General features: G+C 38.4%; 1 protein-coding gene across 1 annotated transcript in view; it reads left to right on the forward strand.

Moving 5' to 3' along the window:
• LOC115918912 (transcriptional enhancer factor TEF-1-like) overlaps positions 1 to 22,680 on the forward strand; it is a 75,948-nt gene extending 53,268 nt beyond the window's left edge. Inside the window, 13 exon segments of the mRNA XM_030994184.1 lie at positions 1,795 to 1,857; positions 3,203 to 3,277; positions 5,589 to 5,678; positions 5,681 to 5,752; positions 9,493 to 9,540; positions 12,130 to 12,173; positions 13,041 to 13,224; positions 14,473 to 14,535; positions 14,962 to 15,069; positions 16,099 to 16,157; positions 16,659 to 16,740; positions 18,221 to 18,373; positions 18,914 to 22,680. Of these exon segments, the coding sequence (XP_030850044.1) occupies positions 1,795 to 1,857; positions 3,203 to 3,277; positions 5,589 to 5,678; positions 5,681 to 5,752; positions 9,493 to 9,540; positions 12,130 to 12,173; positions 13,041 to 13,224; positions 14,473 to 14,535; positions 14,962 to 15,069; positions 16,099 to 16,157; positions 16,659 to 16,740; positions 18,221 to 18,373; positions 18,914 to 19,027 (1,155 nt within the window). The 3' untranslated portion in view covers positions 19,028 to 22,680.

The raw sequence follows: 22,680 nt of genomic DNA on the forward strand, positions 1-22,680 counted from the left end.
GGTGAAATTTATTTTCTTCATGATAGAACTTGAACTAAGACAAGTGAAAATCATAAAAATTCTGTTTCTTATATGATTTAATACCAGGGGGTAAGTCTATTTACCCTTCTTAGAATAAGTATTTGCCTTGATCAAGGTAGGCATAATTTTAGTGGGCTTTACACACAATGATATATTATAATTATAACGTACTTACCTCACCCAAAACTTTGATTTAAAGGTACTATGTCCCATTTGCAGGCCAAACAAATCAAAAGGTTAAATTCTAATGGCATTTTCCCTAAAAAAAGGAAATGGCTTGAAAATGTCTTTTTTTGGGGGGAAAATAACAAGCCCAGTACTGTAAAGAGAGATGGAGATATTGATTAAGGATATTGCATGGAATTTGACATATTAATAATCCAAACTGGAAGTGGACCTGTTGATTCAGAAGGAAAAAATGAATAAATAATGAACACGGGGGAGTTCATCATTCACACTTCATCCGGACAAAGGGCCATAGCAATATCTTAATGCACTTTGGTCTGCTAAAGTGCATGAAATATATCCCTACAATTCTTTTGAGTGATCAAAATATACATAATTGATGCGGCAGACAGATATGTCCTAATTCTTCAGATATATGTTGAATTGATGGGTTCATTATTTGATGAGAAATTTGCTTCATTACGAATGCCGTCGTGCTACAGTACACTGCTGTGAAAAGACGCTTCAATTTTTCTCTTTTTTATGTAGGGGAGGGGGGGGGGGAGGCAGGGGGATTGTAATGCACACATGAATTATGATGCATTTCTCTCAAAGAAAAAAAAATGAGGGAGGAGGGGGGGGGGGGGGGTCTAGTTCCCTCCAAAGTCTGAAGAGCCAAAGAGAAGAGGGGGGGGGGGGGATCCAGAACTTTTAGCCCCCTTGAAACTTTTTACATCAATCATACATGATGCATCTAACATCCAAGATGCAAACATCCATACATGTATTGTATGCTCTAGTAAAATCTATTTAACCAGAAAAATATGCTATAATCGAGGCTTTGCTTTTTCATTTTTTAAAGGAATTTAGTCAATTCATGATATTTTCATATTGAGAGCGTCCTGTAATACGATGATAAAGGTATTGGGCAATTCCACGGTAACGGAAGGACACTCAGACAAGATTTTTGAACTTCAGGTTCATACTAAAAGAACTGTTTTATTAGTATAAGATGTGAAACAGTACAGATATAATACCTATATAAGTGCCTTTAATTCTCCCCCCAAAAATTGTCATTATAGTTAAGTAGTTTAAGAATGTGCATATTAATTATCTCGGTAACGGAAGGACATAAAAATGGACATGGTTTTTCCAGTTAATTAGTGTTTATCCAAACTTTGTGAAGTTGATGAAGCTTTCCACTTGACTGAAACACATTTTGTTCCCCATAGTTTAATACATACTAATAAAACATTTCTTTTAGTATGAACCTGAAGTTCAAAAATCTTGTCTGAGTGTCCTTCCGTTACCGTGGAATTGCCCTATTGTAACATTTGAACTACCGTACTAGGAATTTACTACAGTTTGGCTTATATTACAACAATCTTTTTTGGTGAAAATGTTAGAGTTCAACATGTAGGAAGAGAAGATAAGTATTAAACATTATTAATATTAATATTGATATTGAGAATAAGATTTTTTTTTGTACCGTAGTATGATTGACCCGAATAATTTTAAAGTCAAGATTCCTTTTAAAAAAAAAATCTGTGATCTCAATGTGTGCAAGACTCCAAACGTGCTGTCCTCATTGCCTCCCATTTCATACAGGTGTCAAGTCATATTCAGGTGTTAGCAAGAAGAAAAGCAAGGGAACTCCAAGCACTATGTAAGGTACGCTATCAACACCAAAAAGTATGTTCCCATTGCCAAGATATCTGCGTTCCGCACGCACCACCCTAAGCGGCGTGTGTACAACCTCTCTTTGTCAATTCTGTGAACACAAAAAATAATAATAATGATAGTGACATTTGTATAGCACTTAATACTGCCTTTTTAAAGTGCTTTACATTTTAATTATTATGCCTCGGTCATTGGATTCAATTGCTAATGCGCACAAGAAGAAAGTATGGTGTTGTATGCTTTAGAGCCAGAAAGATGTTAACCATAGATGTGAAATATTTGGAGTTAATATCTTTCTGGCTCTCACCAGACTTTTGCCAGGTGAAAACAAAATTGGTCGACAGTGCATCAGTGGCAGAAGGATTTAAGTTTTTCATGTTGTAAACCAAGACATTTTTAATACAGTGGGGAGAAAGAGTTTGAGATGCTGTATTGTAAAACATGGAACTTCAACTTCTTAAGTTCAGCTGTTGCGCTGTTATTCGCAGATGGTCTGAGAAATACCATGTACCGGTATTGCCAATCTGATAATCTTTACCAAAAATTCTGCCATTTTATGAACATTTCTTGTGTTTTGTAGTTAAAATAGGACTATGTTCACTCAAACGGGAGAGGTTGTACGCCGGTGTCAAGGGTCGTGTGTTGTCGGGATATCTGGCAGTGTGGCACCCAAGGATCCCTAGGTTGTGCCGGAGATGGGGATGTGCATTGTTATAGAACAGAGCTGTCCTGAACAGTCAGGGAGAAATGCATTGCTTTGTACATGTATGATCTGTACCTTGACAGAGATGGCACTTTTTAAAGGTTTTTGATCGATTTCAGACAGTCTCCAGGCTTCATATTGTCTGTTGCTCCAAAAGATTTTGTCATTTTTATAGGTCTACTCTGTATTCAGTGAAATCAATGTGTTTCTCTGCTTTTAAAAGGAAACCTCCAAGTCACTTTTTCTAATGCTCACTTTAATGAAACGGTAGCTGCATCCTTGACAATTTAAATGGTTGACTTTTTAAGTTAACATTCCTGTCAAAACTGATAAACACTAATAAAGAGTGTATCAAAATGAAATAAATTGTGTTTCTCACTGTTTTGGGGCAATAAATGGTGATAGTGAAAACAAAAAATAGTATCAAGTGAGCATTTCTCAAAAATAAGTGATGCTTTTAGATACATTGACATCGATGAAAAAATAGCCAGTGCTAAATACGTAAAACAGTTCTGTTCACACATGCCCATCCCAACCTCTGCAAGACGCAATCGGGTGGATCCTCGCATCGCTCGCAACAACGTTTTGTTTTCTTTCTTTCTTTCCACCTCTCCTTTGTGTGTTGCGAGTTAGGTTTCGAGTCATATACAGGTTCTTGCCAAGAGAACTGCTCGAGAAATCACGAAGACCTTCAAGGTAGGTACCCAGGTAAAAAACACAAAACCATTCATTTGTTCAGGTGGTGGGCTTACTGTTAAAAAAGTAACGTTTTCTTCAACATTTTGTTCAAAATTTTTAGCGTTTTTACACAATTTCTCTTTGGCAATGCAACACATGCTCCGGCGATATTTGATCTGCTTCATTTCATCAAAGATAGGGGCTAGAGGTTAGGGTTATGATTGAGCTTTATAATAATGATAATAATAACGATATAGTAATAAGCTACATTAAAGGGGTGTAGCATGGCAAATACTGGTTAACGCCATCTACGACTTATTTTGGACGTATATGAATGGACTTAATTAACGGTCAGCGCACTAACGTTCGCGAAACAGACGGAAGTTCCCTCGCGCTTCGATTTGCGTATGTTGCACGCACGTGAATACCCGATTGGCCCGAGTCAGGTCACGGGAAGACACGTAATCTAGTCATGCTACACCCCGTTTAATATTGTGCACATATCCATCCATCCCAGGGGATGTTAAAGGTACCGGTGGTCGGCAAAAATACTACCGGTATTGCAGTGGGTATTCTGAAAGCTCTCAATTAACGCTCAATTAGCAAATCGTATCCTGGAAGGTCTGACGTGCGTACCCCTTTCCAGTTGGCAGGAGGTGCGTTGCGTTTATATGCACGCATTTGGTGTGCGCTCAGAAATTACTTGAGGAGTTTAAAAGAGTTTTACGATCCAGCATTTGCTCCTGTGACAATTGCTTCAGGCTTTATTTTGTCCGAGATATAAAGTTAGGGTTAGGGTTGCAGTTAGGTTTAACTTTTTATGTTATATTTTAGTTTCGGGTTAGGGTTGCAGTTAGGTTTTGCTTTTTATGTTTAGCTTTTAGTGTAGGGTTAGGGTTGCAGTTAGGTTTAACTTTTTATGTTAGGTTTTAGTTTAGGGTTAGGGTTGCAGTTAGGTTTAACCTTTTAGGTGAGGTTTTAGTTTAGGGTTAGGGTTGCAGTTAGGTTTAACTTTTTATGTTAGGTTTTAGTTTAGGGTTAGGGTTGCAGTTAGGTTTAACTTTTTAGGTTAGGTTTAAGGTTAGGGTCAGGGTTGCAGTTAGATTTTAGGGAAGGTTAAGTTAGGGTTGCAGTTAGGTTTAAGGTTAGGGTCTGGGTTGCAGGGAGGTTTTAGGTTAGGGTAAAGGTTGCAGTTAGATTTTAGATAGATGATGATTGATTATTGTTTTACCTGACTGGTAAGAAAGCATGTATATGCTTGTAAGTATGGTAATCTACCAGGGGACTAATGACTTTGAAGTCCTCTCCGAGGGACTTGATAATGAGGATTAATGCCTTACCATGGGGCAGGAGCGCATTGACTTGGTTTCAAATTCAGGACCACTGCTCTGTTGAGCCATGGCGCCTCCTTAAGGTTGGGGTTAGGTTAAGAGTTGTAGTTGTGTTGCAGTTGTGTTTAAGGTTAGGCTTAGCAGTTAGGTTTTAGGTTAAGAGTTGGAGTTATGTTAAAGGTTAGGTTTAGGGTTGGGCTTTGCAGTTCAGATTTAGGTTTATAGTTGCAGTAAGGTTTAAGGTTAGTATTAGGTTTAGGGTTGCTGTTAGGTTTTCGGTTAGGGTTAGAGTTCGGGTGAAGGTAGGGTTAGGTTTAGGGTAGCAGTTAGGTTTTAGGTTTGGGTTAGGGTTGAAGAAAGGTTTTATGTTAAGAGAAACAGTTAGGTTTTGGTTAAGGTTAGGGTCGCAGGTAGGTTTGAGTATGGTTTAGGGTTAGGCTTGCAGTTGGGTTTAAGGTTAGGGTAAAGTGTGTGGTTGCAGCTATGTTTAAGGTTAGGGGTAGGTTAAAGGTTGCAGTTAGGTTCTTTCAAGCAGACTTTTGTAAAATTCAACCACTTCTATATTTATTCAAAAGTGGTGGAAATTATTTCATTAGTCCTTACTTGTTTAAGATACACCTTTGACAGGCCTGTGCCCAGAAACTAGAACTGTAACTCAAAAATAATAATCAGAAGTCACTATTACTTGTAAGTCAAAATTTATTGAAGGAGAAATGATTAACTTGTGGGGAGATACATAAAATAATGACTTTTTATCATACACATGCATGTGGCCCTGTTCCATAAAACTGATTATCAATAAAAAGTTACACTAACTGTTTCAAGCTACTGAAATCGTGGCATTTGATTGGCTGAGAGCAAATTTGTCATAGGAATATAGCATTTGTAATTGATAACAAGTTTTATGAATCAGAGCCAGACCTGTCCGCCATTCTTTTCCTTTTCCTTTTTAAATATTCTTTTTAACAAATGTATTTTTGTTGGTCCTGTTGTTCCTTCGTCCATTACAGCAGGATCAAGCGACAAAAGACAAGGCCTTACAGAGCATGGCAGCGATGTCATCAGCGCAGATCGTCTCGGCCACTGCCTTACAGAACAAAGCTGCCGCCATGGGCCTTGGGGTTTAGGGTTACCGGGCGCAGCCCCTCTCAGACCGCCCTACCCAGGAACACCGGTAAGTATTTGAGCCACGCCCCTTTTCTGGACTTTTCATAGCGAACGGATGCCCATAGTATACCGTATCTTAACGTGAAGGCGATTCTGCTGTATATATGAGTAGTATTAATTTAGACGGTTTAGGGTAACCGGGGGCAACCCCTCTCGGATCATTCTATCCAGGAACACCGCTATGTCTTTTAACCACACCCTTAATACATGTATCTTGTCCATTATTAGGGAGATTGTGCACATAGTGTATAATAATAATAATAATTTTTAATTTTGTATCAAGAAAGAGGCGGGGGGGGGGGGGGGGGGGGGCTCTCCTTTACATAATAATAATAATATCACCGTTGTAGGATAGATTATGGTTACCTTTATAAGGAATGGCCCCTCTCGGACCATCCCAACTAGGAACAGGGGGATGTATTTGAGCCACACTCTATTAGTTGGGAGATGACGCACTTAGTGTATCCTATGATAAAGGAGTTCTCTCTTTATATTTGAGTATCATAGGATGACTTAGGGTTACCTGGGGCAGCTCCTTAGACCACCTTACCTAAGAACACCAGGGGGCCGTTTCACAAAGCCTTTTCTCAATGACAAATAACAAAAATCAGTGACAAATCTGCTGACAACCAATCAGAAGCAAGGATTTTGGTAGCTTATAACACAAATGTCATTTGTCACTGATGACAAGATTTGTGAAACGCCCCCTGTTTTAAAGCTATGCCCACTATCTCCCATCCTCTACTCGGTGGAGGGTGGCGGATCCTAGGTAGAGGACTTTTCCTGTACATTTAGGTGTCTTAAGAAGTCGAGATGTTACCCCAGATAGTCGGCTTCAGCCCACCTTATCCCTGTGAGACCACCACACCAGGGGGTGTTTCACAAAGATACTGAGTCAAACTTAACTCTAAATTGGACTTAAAAATTATGGAAAGTCATTTGTAGCCTTAGAATAAAACATTTAAAAGTGAGAATTGAAGTATTTTTGACTTTTTATAAATTTCTCATCAAGAACATGAAATCTCCTTGATAATAGAAAATATGAATGATTTGAATCAACATTTTATGCCTTTTAAAATAACTTTTACAAAATATTTTCATAGATGCTAACGGCTTTCCATAGTTGTTAAGTTCATCTTAGAGATCAACTTCGGGTCTTTGTGAAACACCCTAGTATGTGTAAACGTCTTTTGACAATTGACTTATGATTAATTCATTACACTAGATAAAGCCTATCTGCACTATTTTGGCCAGGAGGGATTAGACCTCCCTGCATGGTCACTGGCAGGTGGTTATCTCACCAAATCAGCTCTCAATTAACATAAGAAAAAGGGGGACCAACAGGTACCGCTTAGGCATTGTTGGCTATTTAGAGGGCTCAAGTAGATACAAGTAGTGAAGTCCTGCTTTAACTCAATTCTAGTACCCTGGAGGTGTTGTGGTCTAGTGGATATGTCACCGGACTGTTGATCAAATGGTTAGGGGTTCAAGTCCCACCACAACTCTAATGTCCTTTGGCAAGACATTAATATACATTTTCCACACCACCCAGTTGAGGTAAATGGGTACGGGTACTTGGCAGGAAAAGACCGTTTTCGTAATGTCACCAAATCTTATGCATACATCTTTGTGAAGTGCCTCGATACAAATACAAAGCCATGCTAAAGCCGGGGTAATAATTGTCGACTTCTGAATAGTCATAGTCAAGAGCATGATACAAGAGCCCACTATCATTATTATTATTACTATTATTATTATTACATGTACTCCAGTACTTCAATCGCCCCTGACAAATGTGAGCATCTCTTACCCCAATTATACCTTCTTTTATTCAGACTCATGATGTTGACCATGATTAGAATTACAATAGTTTTTTCTCCAAAATCTGTTACTCTATTCTCTCTCTCTCTCTCTTTTAGTAGCAGGTAGCCATACACTGTATAATGTGAGCACCTCTTACCCCAAATATACCTTCTTCTATTCAGACATTTTAACTATCTCATGATATTGTCCATGATTGGAATTATAGTAGCTATCTGTTTCTCTATTCTCTCCTTCTCTCTCTTTTGGTGGTAGGATATCATGCACTGCATAAAAGCACATCATCCTTGCATTTATTTTTGTTTATGGAGGGGAAAAACCCAGGCAAACTTGATGAAATGAATATTACTACCTGGAGATGCGATCCCTTTGGATTACATACTCATGAATGTTTCATGATCTTCCAGGCTCTATATTGTGTCAAATTAAACCTGGGATTTCTCATTCTTCTCTATCCTCTTGTCTTGTTCCAGATAAAAGCAAATCGTCTGCATCAATTAAAATCCCTTTGCTGCCTTCTTACTTTCCCTCTAAGTCTTTCCTCGTCTGACAACTGTCTATGTCTTCGTCATCGACTATCGTTTTTTCCCCTCGCTTTTCCCCCTTTTTCGAGGCGATATAAGATAGGATGGAATTCCTTTGCGAATTTTATGTCCGGCCCAGTTGAAGTTTTAGTGTCGTGAGGTGATGAAACGGGGAGAATAAAACTGTTGCCTGCATCCCATCACCCAAACTGCAAATGTTTAAATATTCGAAGGCTAAGCAATAAAGAACGTTAGATGAAACCTATAGGACATCGCATATTAATTAAATGATATTAAATTATTAATACTCGCTTCAGTGTATTTTACAGTCTCATGTGTTGCTTTTAAACCAGATTGGAATATACAGAATCTGTTTTTATTCCATCAGTGTAATTTAAGATATTCTCTGGCATGCTAGGGCCATTAAAAAAAATATACATGTTTAGCGTCCCCGCCCGCTTCCTTTTTGGGGGCCACCTCCTATTTAATTTTTTTTTTTTTTTTTTTAAATTTTTAAATATATATTTTTTTTTGAAAATTTTTTTTTAATTTTTTTTTTTTAAAGAAAAAAAACATGAAAAACACTGCTAAAATGAATCTATTTCTGATTAAAAAAAAATAAAAAAAATGTTGGCGGCCATCTTGAAAAATAGCCCGACTGTCAGGGAAAATGTACCGAGCGACCATTTTGAGCGGCCATTTTGAAAGAAAAAAAAGGGCCTCCTCCTTCCTATTTTTCAAAAAAACAGGACGCTAAACATGTTTTTTTTTTTTATTTGGCCTAAGTTGTCATTTGCATGAATATTAACCGGTTGAATACTGAATTCTCTCTGTAAAGGGCTTAAAGGGCAATCCATATACCCTTGTAATAAGTTCATTTTGTATGAAAGCAGAAAAATTAGATGGTGTAAGTATGAAATAAATCAGACCAATAATAAGAAAGTTATGAATGTTTGAACGTTTGAAATGTGAGATCACTACGTCTATGCGAATCTCAAATTAGTAGTTTGGTCAGTGGAGTATAACGTAGTCGCTGATAACTTTTTATTTTCCTGTACAAAAATATTAATTTATGATTTTCTAGTAAGTGTCTTCTCCCTTGGGGCACTACTCAAAATATATTATGGATCGCAAATTGTTATAAACCCCCTCCCCAAGTCATACATTTTGTCAAAAATTTGCCATAATGACCAAAACAGTCATTTTTATCTCGAACAAACCCCTACCAAAATGTTTGATCAAATCCCTGTTTAACCAATGGTATATAACAAAAGTCACAGCTGATGTTTTTGTCGACTTTTCCCCATAATGCATCATGTGCAATTGACTAAACACCGGTGTGGCTGAATGGTGCTGTTGATTGTGAATCGACCTTATTTTGAAATATTATTTTTCTTTTCAGTTTTTGAGGAGATGGGAGCTAGAGGGACAAAATCAGTTAGAATTAAAGGTACTGATGATGAATGATTTAGCATGACATTATGATGATGAATAATTAATTTAAGCATTTCAATTCTGCTTCCTTGGTATCATGTTGCATCTTAAGGTTTGGATACACTTATTTCTGTGAAAGACAAAGTTGAGTACTGGTCATGCAGTTACATGGTGATGGGAATTATTGGGGAAAATCTGATGATGTTGCAAAGAAGAATGAATAAATTATATACTGTGAATTTTGGAATGATATGGCTGACATGATTGACTCAATTTTAATGAAAATCACACAAAAATTGTATATATGGGACTGTAGGCACATACAGCATGAAAGTCCCATCCAAACTTTACAGCTATTTCTTATTTTGAATATGAGGGCATTTGGCGAGTAATCCTGTTTAGGGGACATTTCTACTGTGATATTCTTTAAAACTGAGAAAGCTCAACTATTTTTTCATCTTTGCCAGAACTCAACCTTCTCTGTGTAACAGGGGGATGGAGCATGTTTCAAATCCTATCCCAGATGATCTAAAGCATCGTGATAATAATGATTTGATCAATTTCTGATATGCATGCAAGTAAAATGAGTAAAATGGAATGAGAGCATTTGATAGAAGCTTAAAGTTGCACCAGATTTTTGGGGTTCATGTACTTTTAATTAGTAATCCACAAACTAATTTGAGGGGATGGATTTTGAGGGATTTTTTTTTTTTTTTTTTTTTTTTTGGGGGGGGGGGGGGGGTGACTTAAATACACACAATTATTTAGTTGAGAGTTGGGGGGGGGGGGAGCATTCTGTTTAGCCTGGTAGCAAGGCTACCCCATCCTCTCATCTCAATACCATCTAGCTCTGAAGATTTTTTTTTTTTGAATTTTTTGAATTTTTTTTTACTGTTTTTATTAAAAATCCCTATATTAAATGAGATAGGGGGATGGGTTGCATTTAGCCTGTTAGCAAGGTTCACTACCCCCCTCTTACCACTTGGGGGCAGAAGGAATAGGGGTTGACCCTGGTATATGCTAGACTTGACTACATTTTTTTTGTTGAGTATGATGGGGTATTGGGGGGGGGGGAGGGGGGGGGGCTCCATTTAGCATTTATCCTTTGAGCATGGCTACCCCACCCACTTCTTCACCTCATCATGACCAAGCTCAAAACAAAAGTACAACTTTGGCAACTCCACCAAGAAGGCTCACAAACTTGCACTTTTCCCAACCTTTCCCGCAACATGCCTTATTTATCCTGAACCCCTTCTCCTTCCTCACATCACACATGAAAAGGAAGAGCGGTAATCATACAAGAGAAACCCAAACCTCCTTTTAACCTCCTGGATTCTAAACACAGACATTTCTTGTAGACTCTCCGCGGGATTTATTCGGGGTCGGGGGCGCTTGCGGGACGCGAAGAGGAGACGGCAGGTGTAATGTGGGGCTCCCCCATGGCAGCACCTCGGCTCGCTAGGATTAAGAGACCAGACGAATAGCCAAAGGGAGCACCTCCCTGCACCCCTCGTAAACCACAGAGGGACGCGACCATGACTCATCGCGGACGATCTTGACTATCTCCTTCAAGGAAAATCTCTTCCCCCAGACCTTGAAACTTACGTTGGCATGTTAACCCCTTAACTGCCTCACGTTGCTCTGTCACCTGTACCCCTAACATGTTACAGCGGTGGAAGGGTTAATGAAAGGGATCGATATTGACTTTTCGCGATATTTTAGACAACGGTAGTGTCGCCAGCAGGTGTGATCTACAGGTGTGAAGGAAACCAATGAAATTGGAAACACATTTCTGTTTGGGTGTTGTTTTCTTCGCACATTCTGCCGATTCTTTGAATGTTGATGGATGTGCATGGCCCCCGACGTATGTCTACCTGTTTTATCGAAAAAGAGAATGAAGAAATAGGTGTTCAGTTTAAAGGGAATAACTAGAAGGGGTCAATTACAGATATTTGAAATGAATCATAAGTATATCAATTTCAGATATTAAGTATCTGGGGAAGAGACGTCTGTATAGTACCACTTTTAGTTAGCACATTGTGAGGAAGTATGCAACAGTGATAAACAAATAAAAGTGAAAAACAGATACATGGGAGCGGAGAGCAATTTAGCTTTTGAAAGCTCAAAAAAGATAAAACGGCAACAAAAAGTAAATGAAAATTGTATAAAAAATCACTGCAACAAATGTTTACTTTTGCAAAGGTAAATCCAAAAGAGCTCCTTCAAACCAAGAGTGCTGTTTTTTTCTCTTTTTTCCCTCTTTTTTTTATATTATTACATTAGAAGACGATGTAGGACAACATCTATGTTATAGATTTAACCCTTTGCCTATGGGAACCTCATGTTCCCTGTGTTTAGCCTTTAAGGACTTTCACAATGCAGTAGACAACTGGTTAATTGAATTGTACTTATTTAGGGAGCCATGGTCAGTCAGTCCTATTCACACAGACATCGAAACATACATATTTTCTGATATATTTGCCCCCTTCTCGCTATTTTCTGAAAATGGAAATAAAACTTGTACTAACAGAATTGCAGGAATGCTGTTTTGTCTTTGTGGGAATGAGTTTTTCAAAGAATTCTTTTTCTTTTTCTTTTGCTACAGCAATTATGGCAGCCCGGGCTCACACAAGCAGGACCATCTCATGAGTAAGTATATATGGGACTGAAGGAATCTAAGGAGAAATAATAAAAGATATAACTATAATCAATGAACCTTAAGACTTTCCAAAGAGTAGCCAAAGATGTTGTGCAATGTCAAACAATTGCTTGTCACAATATGATTTAGAATCCTTTCAAACATTGTTTTTTTCCTTGAATGTTTTGATTTGTATATGTGTCTCTCTTAATTTGTTTTTCTGTGCATGATTTGATGTCTACCTGTCTTCTCTCTCCCCTTCCACTCTCCCTTCCTCTGATCGTTTGTCCCATTGTCCCATCTCTCTTTCTTTTTTCTTGCTTTGTTTTTTAATATTTTTATATATCTCTCTCTAGAAAAAAATGATGTGCATGATTTGATGTCTACCTGTCTTCTCCCTTTCTCTTCTTTCTCTCTCTCTCTCTTTCTCTTCCACTCCTCTCTCGCTCTATCTTCTGCTTTCCCTTTCTCTTACCGTTTCTCCCATTCTCCCATCTCTCTCTCTCTCTTTCTTGATTTCATTCTTTCTTACTTTCATTCTTTCTTTTTTCATTCTTCTTTATTTCTCTTTCTATCTTTTTCTCATTCTTTATTTCTCTTTCTTTTATTTTTTTATTCTTTCTTTATTTCTCTTTCTTTCTTTCTTTCTTTCTTTCTTTCTTTCTTCCTTCCTTTCTTCCTTTCTTCCTTCCTTCCTTTCTTCCTTTCTTTCTTTCTTTGTTTCTTTGTTATCTTTCATATTTTCATGTTATCTCACACTTTTTCATTTCATCCACTGAGAGCCAGAAGGGAGTCTACTCCTATCCTTCACCGATAGGCTTAGTGCCCTTCTAGTTCTCAACAGTATATTATTTATAAACCAATCTTCACCGATACAGCCCTTCCATTCTCTACCCCAGCATCAAACCATTCACATCAGCCCAGCCTTACCCTCCGACGGCGACGACGGTCAGCGAGTACGCGTCGGCCACACCCGCGTGGGAAGGAAGGTCAATCGGCATGAGGAAGCTACGGCTCGTCGAGTTCCAAGCCTTCATCGAGAGGACGAGAGAACCCGACAGCGTAAGTCCTCTTTACGATTCATCTTGGAACCTTAATCAATTTTTCAAATCACCTGTGACTGATTGCATAGTTGCCTTCCATTCCTATTTTGGAGGAAGGATTCCTATTTCGAACCTCAAGAATAATGTGTTGTGAAACATAAGGCGGTGTCGCACAGAGGCCAAAAATCTGGATTTTTAGTTATCAAGATTTTAGTTATCCTCTTAATTGCTGTCTGTCATCAATTATCCCATTAAAAATCTTCTAACGAAGCAAGAAAATTCTCCCTTTCAAGGGATTTTTTAAGGGATTTTTCTGTGTGACACGGCCTTATAGGCACATTTTGTTCTCTTTCTGGAAACTTGTACTTATAAGCATACAAAATACACTTTTCGAATTTTGCTGAGAGATTCCTATTTTTTGTTGTTGGAAGGTTGGCAGATATGCCGATGTGATTACTGGATTTAAACCTGATTCCTTGGCGTGCTAGAAACTGTCATGAATTTTGTGGATGGTCGAAAGTCGTAAGAGCTACATGCTGCCATAACATGAAATCACAATATTGAAACATTGTGAATTGTAAGGGTTTCTAACTGCAGAAGGTTAAAGTTCAACAATTTTTGAAATTCTTTTCTGGTTTGGTAACTATCATATAGCCATGAATTCAGTGAATTTCACTCTAAAGCAAAAATTGATTTGCCATGTCTGGAATAAATTTGAATTACTGGTCAATCAGTGATTAATAATCTATTAAGACCACCCATGAGAAACGGCAAAAAGTGGTCACTGTAGACAGGTTACTTACCAACAAGCATTTATTGCTTTCTAAGCTGTCAGATAAAATAACCACCACCGCTATCTAGGTGGCCTTTTCAGGCAGGTTCTACAACACACATTTCTTTCTCGAGGGAGACGAAATACATGCCCGCTACAGACAGGTGGCAAAAGGGGCAAAATAGCCCCCGAAATGCGACAAACAGCCCCAGAAAATCAGAGAAGAGCTCCCATAAATTTGCAAAGAGTTCAATGCAAAACAAATTTTAGAATGTTATTTTCATGCGGGCAAGCTTGAAAAGTAGCCCCCCCCCAAAAAAAAAAAAAAAATAAAAAAAAAATTACTTTTTTCCCTGGGTGGCCTTTATAGAGAGGTGGCCACTAAGACAGTTTTGACTTTATTATTTTCCTGAGATCTCTGATCATGTTAATGTCTGCTTTTAGTTCTAACCGAAACTGAACCTATCTCTCTCTTCTCTTCTCTTTACACCACAGTATAACAAGCATTTCTTTGTTCATCTCGGTCCTAACGTCAGCTTCTACGACCCCCTCCTAGAGGTAAGTGCCTTTTGCATCTCATATTGTGAAGCATCCTGCTAAAAGGACTTTTAAGTGTACCAATCGCCTGAAAAAATATAATAATTTGTGTGCCACTAGAAAGTAGAAGATATACCTCAAAAATCTTAACCTGACTTTCTATGAGTTCAGCATTTACTTTATGATTCCCTTTTAGGTGTAAGTGCCTTATGCATCTCATATTTTACAGCTCCCTGCTAAATGGACTTGGACTTTAAGTGTACAAATCACCTGGAAAAAAAATTGTTTGTATGTATTTGATAAATTTAGGCTTGGTATTAAGTCGTTATGGCGTTTGGTTGAAGTGTCCATGTAGAGTCAGTGCCTGCCGACCAAGAAAAGATTATATTTTTTCCTTTTCTTAATTTCAATCCTATATTTGTTTCATTATCTATTCTTTTGCTACAGGCAGTCGATGTGAGGCAAATATACGACAAGTTTCCTGAGAAGAAAGGCGGGTTAAAAGACCTCTATGAGAAAGGGCCTGCTGAAGCTTTCTTCCTTGTCAAATTCTGGGTGAGTACGCCCCTCCGCTTTCACCTGCCCCCCCCCCCCTTCTGCCCCCCCTCCCCTTCTGCCCCATCCCCTCCCCTTCCCCTCCCCCTTCCACATCCCCCTTCTCCTCCCCTTCCACATCAAACTCCCCCTCCCCATTCCCCTGCCCTTCCACCCCTGCCCTTCCACCTCCCCCTCCCCTTCCACCTTCCCCTCCCCTTCCACCTTCCCCTCCCCTCCCCTCCCCCCTCAACTTCTCCCCCCTCAACTTTTCCCCCTTCTACCTTCCCCTACCCTCCCCTCCTTCTCCCCCTCATTTCCACCCCCTTCTCCCTTCCCCTGCCCTTCCACCTCCCTCCCCTTCCACCTCTCACTCCCCTTCAACCTCCCTCTCCCCTTCAACCTCCCCCTCCCCTTTAACCTCCCCTCCCCTTCAACCTCCCCTTCAACCTTCCCTTCAATCTCCCCCTCCCTTTCAACCTTCAACCTCCCCTTCCCCCTCCCCTTTAACCTCAAACTCCCCTTCCACCTCTCCCTTCCCTCCCCTTCCACCTTCCCCTTCCCCTTCCCCTTCCCCTACCCTTCCACCTCCCCTTCCATCTTCCCCTTCCCCTCCCCTTCCCCTTCCACCTCCCTTTCCCCTTCCACCTCCCCTTCAACCTTCCCCTACCCCTCCCCTTCCACCTCCCCTCCCCTTCCACCTCCCCTTCAACCTTCCCCTTCCACCTCCCCTTCCCCTTCTACCTCCCCTTCCCCTTCCACCTCCCCTTCAACCTTCCCCTACCCCTCCCCTTCCACCTCCCCTTCCCCTACCCCTCCCCTTCCCCTACCCTCCCCTTCCCCTTCCACCTCCCCTCCCCTTCCACCTTCCCCTCCCCCTCCACCTCCCCCACCCTTTCCCCTTCACCTCCCCCCCCCCCTCAACTCCCCTCCCCCTCCCCAGACAATGGATTGTATAATTATCCTATTTGTACAAATCACTACAGACGTCCTTGTTTTGCTATGAGATTAATGTTCTCAACTCTTCCTTTTTAATATATATTTTGACAGGCGGACCTCAACACGAATATGTCAGATGAAACAGATGTCTTCTATGGAGTCACAAGCCAGTAAGTGATCATTAGGGGAACAATAAACCCATTTTCGTAATTTTATACAATTCAATGCTTTAATCTTGTTAAGTACCATGTTAGAAATTATTTCATTATTTCACCTGGTAAGTATAATTGTACTTCAGTATTCAGAATGTGAATGTGAGAGTTTTTTAAAACTAAGTTTCTGATTAATCAATCTGGATCAATTGCAAAAGATCTGTAGGACAGGGTTTGATTTTGGAATTTAAAAATACTATTCAAGGCTCTTGGCCCTGTTTCATAAAACTTGTTATCAAGAACAAATTATAAATTGCTATGACAAATCTGCTCTCAGCCAATCAGATGCCACGATTTCAGTAGCTTATAACAGTTATTCTAACTTGTGATTGATAATAGTTTTATGAAACAGGGCTCTCACCTTTTCTTTTACAGTTAGTTGATAGGTAAATAGTTCTCCATGAATTCTTACAACAATCTCTAATTTTTCTCACAAATTTATTTTTCTTGTCTCTGCAGTTACGAAAGTGAAGAGAAAATGACAATCACGTGTTCAACCAAAGTCTGTTCGTTTGGCAAACAAGTCGTAGAAAAAGTAGAGGTAAGTCAAGGTTGACAGAACAATGTATGTATGCTTCAAATTTTGTATTCGGACACAGATGGCATATTTTACACGTTTGAATGCCCATCACAGTGTTTGAACTAGAATGTTTTTCTTCTTTTCTTTGGGGTGGGGGACTACAATCATGTCTTGAAATCTTTCAAGGTAAAGACCAGTATTGGAAACGCCCCAATTTCAAAAAATGAAATGGAAGCTCTTTATTACCGATCATGTGAAAGAATATGTTTTGACTAATACATGATGATAACATTTTTGCCGGGAAAACCGCCTACTAATTGATATATTTGGTAAATTAGTTTATCTATTGGACTGTGAGAGATTAACGCACGTGTCGCGCATGTGTGTGTGTAGTCCCATATACATCTTTCTGTGTACAGTGCTTGTAACTTTACGAAGACTGGGCCAAATTTCTTATCATTTTGATAATTCCAGAACCTTGCAGTACACACCAATACTTATATGCTAGATGATCAACCTTTTCTGATCGATTCCACAACGTTTCTTCCACAATGCAATCGCATGACCATAACTGGTCTTTAACAACCTGAAAAAATAAAAGTTTCTAAATTAGAAACAGTCGACACACTTTAAAGCAAAGGGGGGGGGGGAGGGGAGGGGTGGGGTGTGGTTGGGCAGGGCTCAAGCTCATATTTCATGGTTGGGCTCAATAATTTCTACCAATTTTCATATTTTGGCCCTAGTAAACAAATATTCCAGGGGCATAAGTAAAAGGAGACAATAATTGTCTGTTTTGATTAATTAAAATCAGTCATTGAATCAATGCATTTAAGTCTTGAATTGTCAATGCATTGAAAAGTGTTTTAAAATTCACTCTTTTACCATGCAAATTGGCAGTTTTTCATATTTAATTTCTGTCCATGTATGTTCTCTCTGGATACGATACTTTTATTAGAAAAGCTTTCAAATATAATTAAATCATTAGTGTTGCCAATTTTAAGAATGAAAGATCATTGATCACCCTTTAAAAAAAAATCAATTCAGTTCAATTCAATTCCATTTAGTTCAATTCAATTCCATTCAGTTCAATTCAGCTCAGCTCAATTTAATACAATTCAATTCCATCTATATTTAAAAAGATTTTTACAATACATTGAATAAAAAAAACATGCAATTCCAAATAAATAAGTACATTGAAATGACATAAATGACATAATGACATTGTGCCGTAGAAAAGTTTTACTAGATAGATGGTGTAATATAAGTGCATTATATTATTATTATAAACATAATGTATATATAAATGGTGATAGAGGTATTAAAGTTAGGCAGAACTGTTAATAATAACAATTAAATTCAAGATAGCTTCCCTGATCAAATTTAGAAGTCCCTGTTGCGAAGGGTAACATGACTGTTTTTTTGGGTTGGGTGGATCGGGTTGAGTCGACGGTATACCTGCTCACGTTCCATCACCTCGAGATCCCCCTCTTTAACTTTTCAGACGGAGTACGGGAGGTATGAGAACGGTCACTTCATCTATGAGATCTCGCGGTCGCCCATGTGTGAATACATGATCAACTTCATCCACAAACTCAAGCATCTCCCAGAGAAGTACATGATGAACAGTGTTCTAGAGAACTTCACAATTCTACAGGTGAGGTGTTGTTTCTACTGCATGTAGGCAGCGGGCCCAGTTTCATTTAAAGTTACATGGAAGTGGGCTATCATGGGGAATTCGGGCCCTGGGCCCATATTCAATTCAATATTTAAGTACAGAATTTAAGTTTTTGGCTCAGATAAAATACTTAACCAATTTTGGTATTCAATTCCAACCTTTCGCTAAGTATTTTACTCTAAATTTAAGATGGCTCCCTACCAGACTTAAGTCAATCATTTGGAGGCCTTGATTGGCAGGCATATGGTTTTAACTAGACATTAATCTGCATTTGCCACTCTTCACCCAGGTGTTTAATGTGGTCCGGTAGGAAGGCACCAAAGTTGGTAGCCTAGCTAGAGCTTGGGTATTATTTGAGCACCTTGCCAAATTTCTGTAACGAATTTGCTCACAGCCAATTAAATGCAAGGATTTTATTTTGTTTTTATTTTTTATTTGTAAAGCATACCTCTGAAATCCTTGTCTTACATCTACAACGATAATGGATATTTTATTCTATTTTATTCCATTCCGTAACAGGTCGTCACGAACAGAGACACGCACGAGACGTTACTATGCATCGCCTTTGTCTTTGAAGTGTGTACAAGTGAACACGGGCCGCAACATCACATTTACAGACTTGTCAAAGACTAGCACACTTTTATTGGATAAAGACTCGGGAGAAGACTAGCTTTATACTTTTGTTTCCCACCTGTGCAAGAACTGCCAATTCTTGAATTTTTCTCTTCTCGTTTTTATCGTCTTTTCAACGTTTTTTATCGCTGCTGGGGAGGATTGTGATCTCAATGATAATGTATCATTTCTTTTCTTGTGAAGTTTTGTGTGGGATAACTGTGATGAATGGAGCATGAGGCATACTGGAGAGTGGATGATCGCTTGGAAAGAAACATCATTGAAAGCTTCAAAGGGGTGTGTTCTTAGCACTTTTCCGTCAATGCAGCAGTGTTCAGACCAGGAGAATGATGGATGAGTAGGAATGATACATCAAGCAAAACGTTCTAAGAGTCCACACTACAGCTCAACTTCTGTGCTCCGATACTCCAAGGTGCTGTGTACTGCCATCTCTAACTCTACATGCTTCGTTTCTGTGCTACACGCAAAGTGACAATGTGAAGCATCAAGTTCCTCACAGACACAACTTCGCGCTCTTTGATTGAGTTGTCGAGACAGCCCTGTGCCCCGTTAGTGCCCTTCTGCGTTGCAACATACTGTGGAGCTATTATCCAAATAGCCATTGAGGCCTTTTATGCCTTTTCGCGACCTATTCTGCTTCAGTGAGAACAGGGCAGCATTTCACCAAGCGTCATAAGTTCACTGTCGACCATTGAAACACCTGTATTAAATTTAACTCGTGTTTCGATAGGATCGTGAAACAATGCCGTGGAGCCTACAAGACGCTTCTCTTGAACTCTTCAAAAAGATGTGGTCTCCTTCATCGTTCAACATTCTAGATATTTAATGGGGGTCATTTCTGAGGCAAAGGATTGTTAAACAATGCAAGGGCATTTTTTTCGTACGTGGAGCCTTATCGTTTAAAACTAAGCAATGTATTCTTTGAAACTGTTTACCTGTGTGTACTTTCAGACAACATCACAACCTAACCCATTGAGATGAGCAGTGCCCTGTGTCATCAAACTTGTTATCGATAACAAATGCTGAGATTCTACGACAAATTTGCTCTCGGCCAATCAAATGCCACGATTTCAGTAGCTTATAACAGTTTTTGCAACTTGTTATTGATGACAAGTTTTGTGAAACAGGGCCGTGATGTGGGTTCAACACACATTTTCAACATACCCCAGCCCTAATTAAGAACGGCTTTGTATTCAGAGTTTACAGTCACAAACGCATTTTACAAGGGTTTAATCAGAGGTAATAATTTCTTTGATTATTAATAGCAACATAGATGGTCACAAAATGGCGTGTTGCCATGTAGGGTCAGAGAAATCCGTGGTTATTATTACAAAATCAAGTGATTATAAAGCGTACAGCTAGTATTCATTATTCCGTGCCATTTCAGGTTGTATCTTTGTAAGAAAAAAAAATCTGAAAGGGCAGTTTTCATTCTCATTTAGACTTCATGGGGAAGTGAATTATATGAGGAGAGTGAATGAAAGTTGTCCGCAGAACCGTATTTATTTATAAAACTATTATCAACACTCATGAAACGTCATTGAAAACGTCACTTTACAAAAGAAACGTCATTGAAAACGTCACTCTAGGAGAGAAACGTCATTGAAAACGTCACTCTAGGAGAGAAACGTCATTGAAAACATCAAAGAAGTCTGTTCAGGGACAGAAATAGAGAGAGGTGGGGTAATATATGTCTTAACAACTTTCAAGCATTTGCAAAGTGGACTGTCTCTATTTAAACAAAACATGTGTTTTAAGTTTCCTTTATTGAAATGCATTAATAAAACATCTTCAATAACTCTTTCTCTCCCCCCCCCCTCTCTCCCCCTCTCTCTCTCTCTCTCTCTCTCTCTTTCTCCATCAATGATTATAAAAGAAATTTTACCAAAAATATCCTCATTTTATTTTCTTTAGCCCTCAAGCAAAGTGCCTTTTATTGATCTACTGTTGACAGTATTATCCCGAATGAGGCATTGTCTTTTTTTTATAGGAAAAAAAAATGATTTTGATTCATCTTGATAGGTTTTCTTTTATTTGTCCCCCCTTTTTATATGCCTTTTGAATGCAGTTTTTACAGCACATACACACAAGTTTGCTGCATTGTGTGTTCATTACTCACTCATTGATCTGGTTCATTTATTTTATATATCATTATCGAGATAATTCTAGATCAATATCAAGATATTTCTAGATCAATATCGAGATATTTCTAGATCAATATCGAGATATTTCTAGATCAATATCGAGATATTTCTAGATATATATTGTATAGGGACACGTCACTCGGTGCAAATGACATATCACGTAGAAATATTCTATGCCGCTAAAGTAAAAGTACCCCTAAACTACAATTTGGGTTTATATGAAAAAGAATGCTGAGCTCCTAACTAAAAATATCTTGGGAATCGATATTGATTCTCTTATACCTCATTAATTACGGATACAAATAATTTGAATTCAATCTGACCAAGTCTTATTAATTTATCGCAAAAAATCATGCCTTACATGGTAAATTCGGTTCAGTATCAATCACTACAAAAATCAGATTTATTTTGATATTATAATGTTGACTAATTATTTTCTTGATTAAATTATTTAATTGATATGATGCAATGCAAATGCTAATATATATTTCTATGAGAAATTAAATCGATCTATCCTTTAATATCTTAGTGTGGTTTCTAGATGTGCCTTGATATTAAACATAATGGTTTATGGTTACTAGGGCCAAAATATGAAAATACAAAAATTTACAAGGAATCACTGTTGGTCAGAAAGACATGATACACACATCTGTTGAAAAGCCATTTTTACCAAATATAGCCAGCATATACTAGAACTGCAGGTTATGAATTGTTGTTGTTGGAATTATGACCTTTTTAAGTTCAAAGGTCGATGTGGATTCTTAATGAGTTTTCAAGGGCCAGTCAGTTCTCCCAAGTATTTTTCTATAACCAAAATTATTCTCTTAAGAAATTATCTCTCTCCCGATCCCCGACACCTATCTAGGGTTTTAAAAGATTAAATTGCTGACCAATTCTCCCAAGCAACATGTTTATTTTCTACTACCAAAATAATTTTCTCTCTCATTTTTTATACACCATAACTATGCCTGTTGATGTTTTATATTGTTTAACTTTTACATCACAGAAATGCCAAAGCTAACTTTTATAGTTGTACTTAAGCCAAATAAGAATGCGACGGTGTTCTGACTTTTTTTTTTGGTTGCTCTTTGGCCTTTGTAATAAGGAGCTTTTATTGACGGGTTCGTACAAGGGAAAGTAGTGTCTTTGCAGAAACATTTTTGATACAAAAAACTGGTGAAAAAGGTATAGAGTTGTGAATACAGAGGACTATTTCTACGTTTTTCTCACATTTTTACTATTTTGTCCTGTTTGCTCTTTATGCGTTTTTTCTTACAAAGAGGTGATGTCGTAAAGTTTGTTTATGTTTTTGTACAAAGAATACTATTCCATATTTACTATTTATTGTTGTTTGTGTGTACGGTATCTTCAAATGAAACAAAAAATGCTGTCTTACTCTTTAGTCATTTCTTCGTTTTGGACCTGTGACGTAAAAAAAAGATATGTCATATAGACTGATGATATAGATGATTGAAAGCATGTCCCAAATAAAAGTCATAATAAGAATGA

This window comes from Strongylocentrotus purpuratus, unplaced genomic scaffold, assembly GCF_000002235.5.
Source record: "Strongylocentrotus purpuratus isolate Spur 01 unplaced genomic scaffold, Spur_5.0 spur5_contig_850, whole genome shotgun sequence".
Classification (NCBI taxonomy): domain Eukaryota; kingdom Metazoa; phylum Echinodermata; class Echinoidea; order Camarodonta; family Strongylocentrotidae; genus Strongylocentrotus; species Strongylocentrotus purpuratus.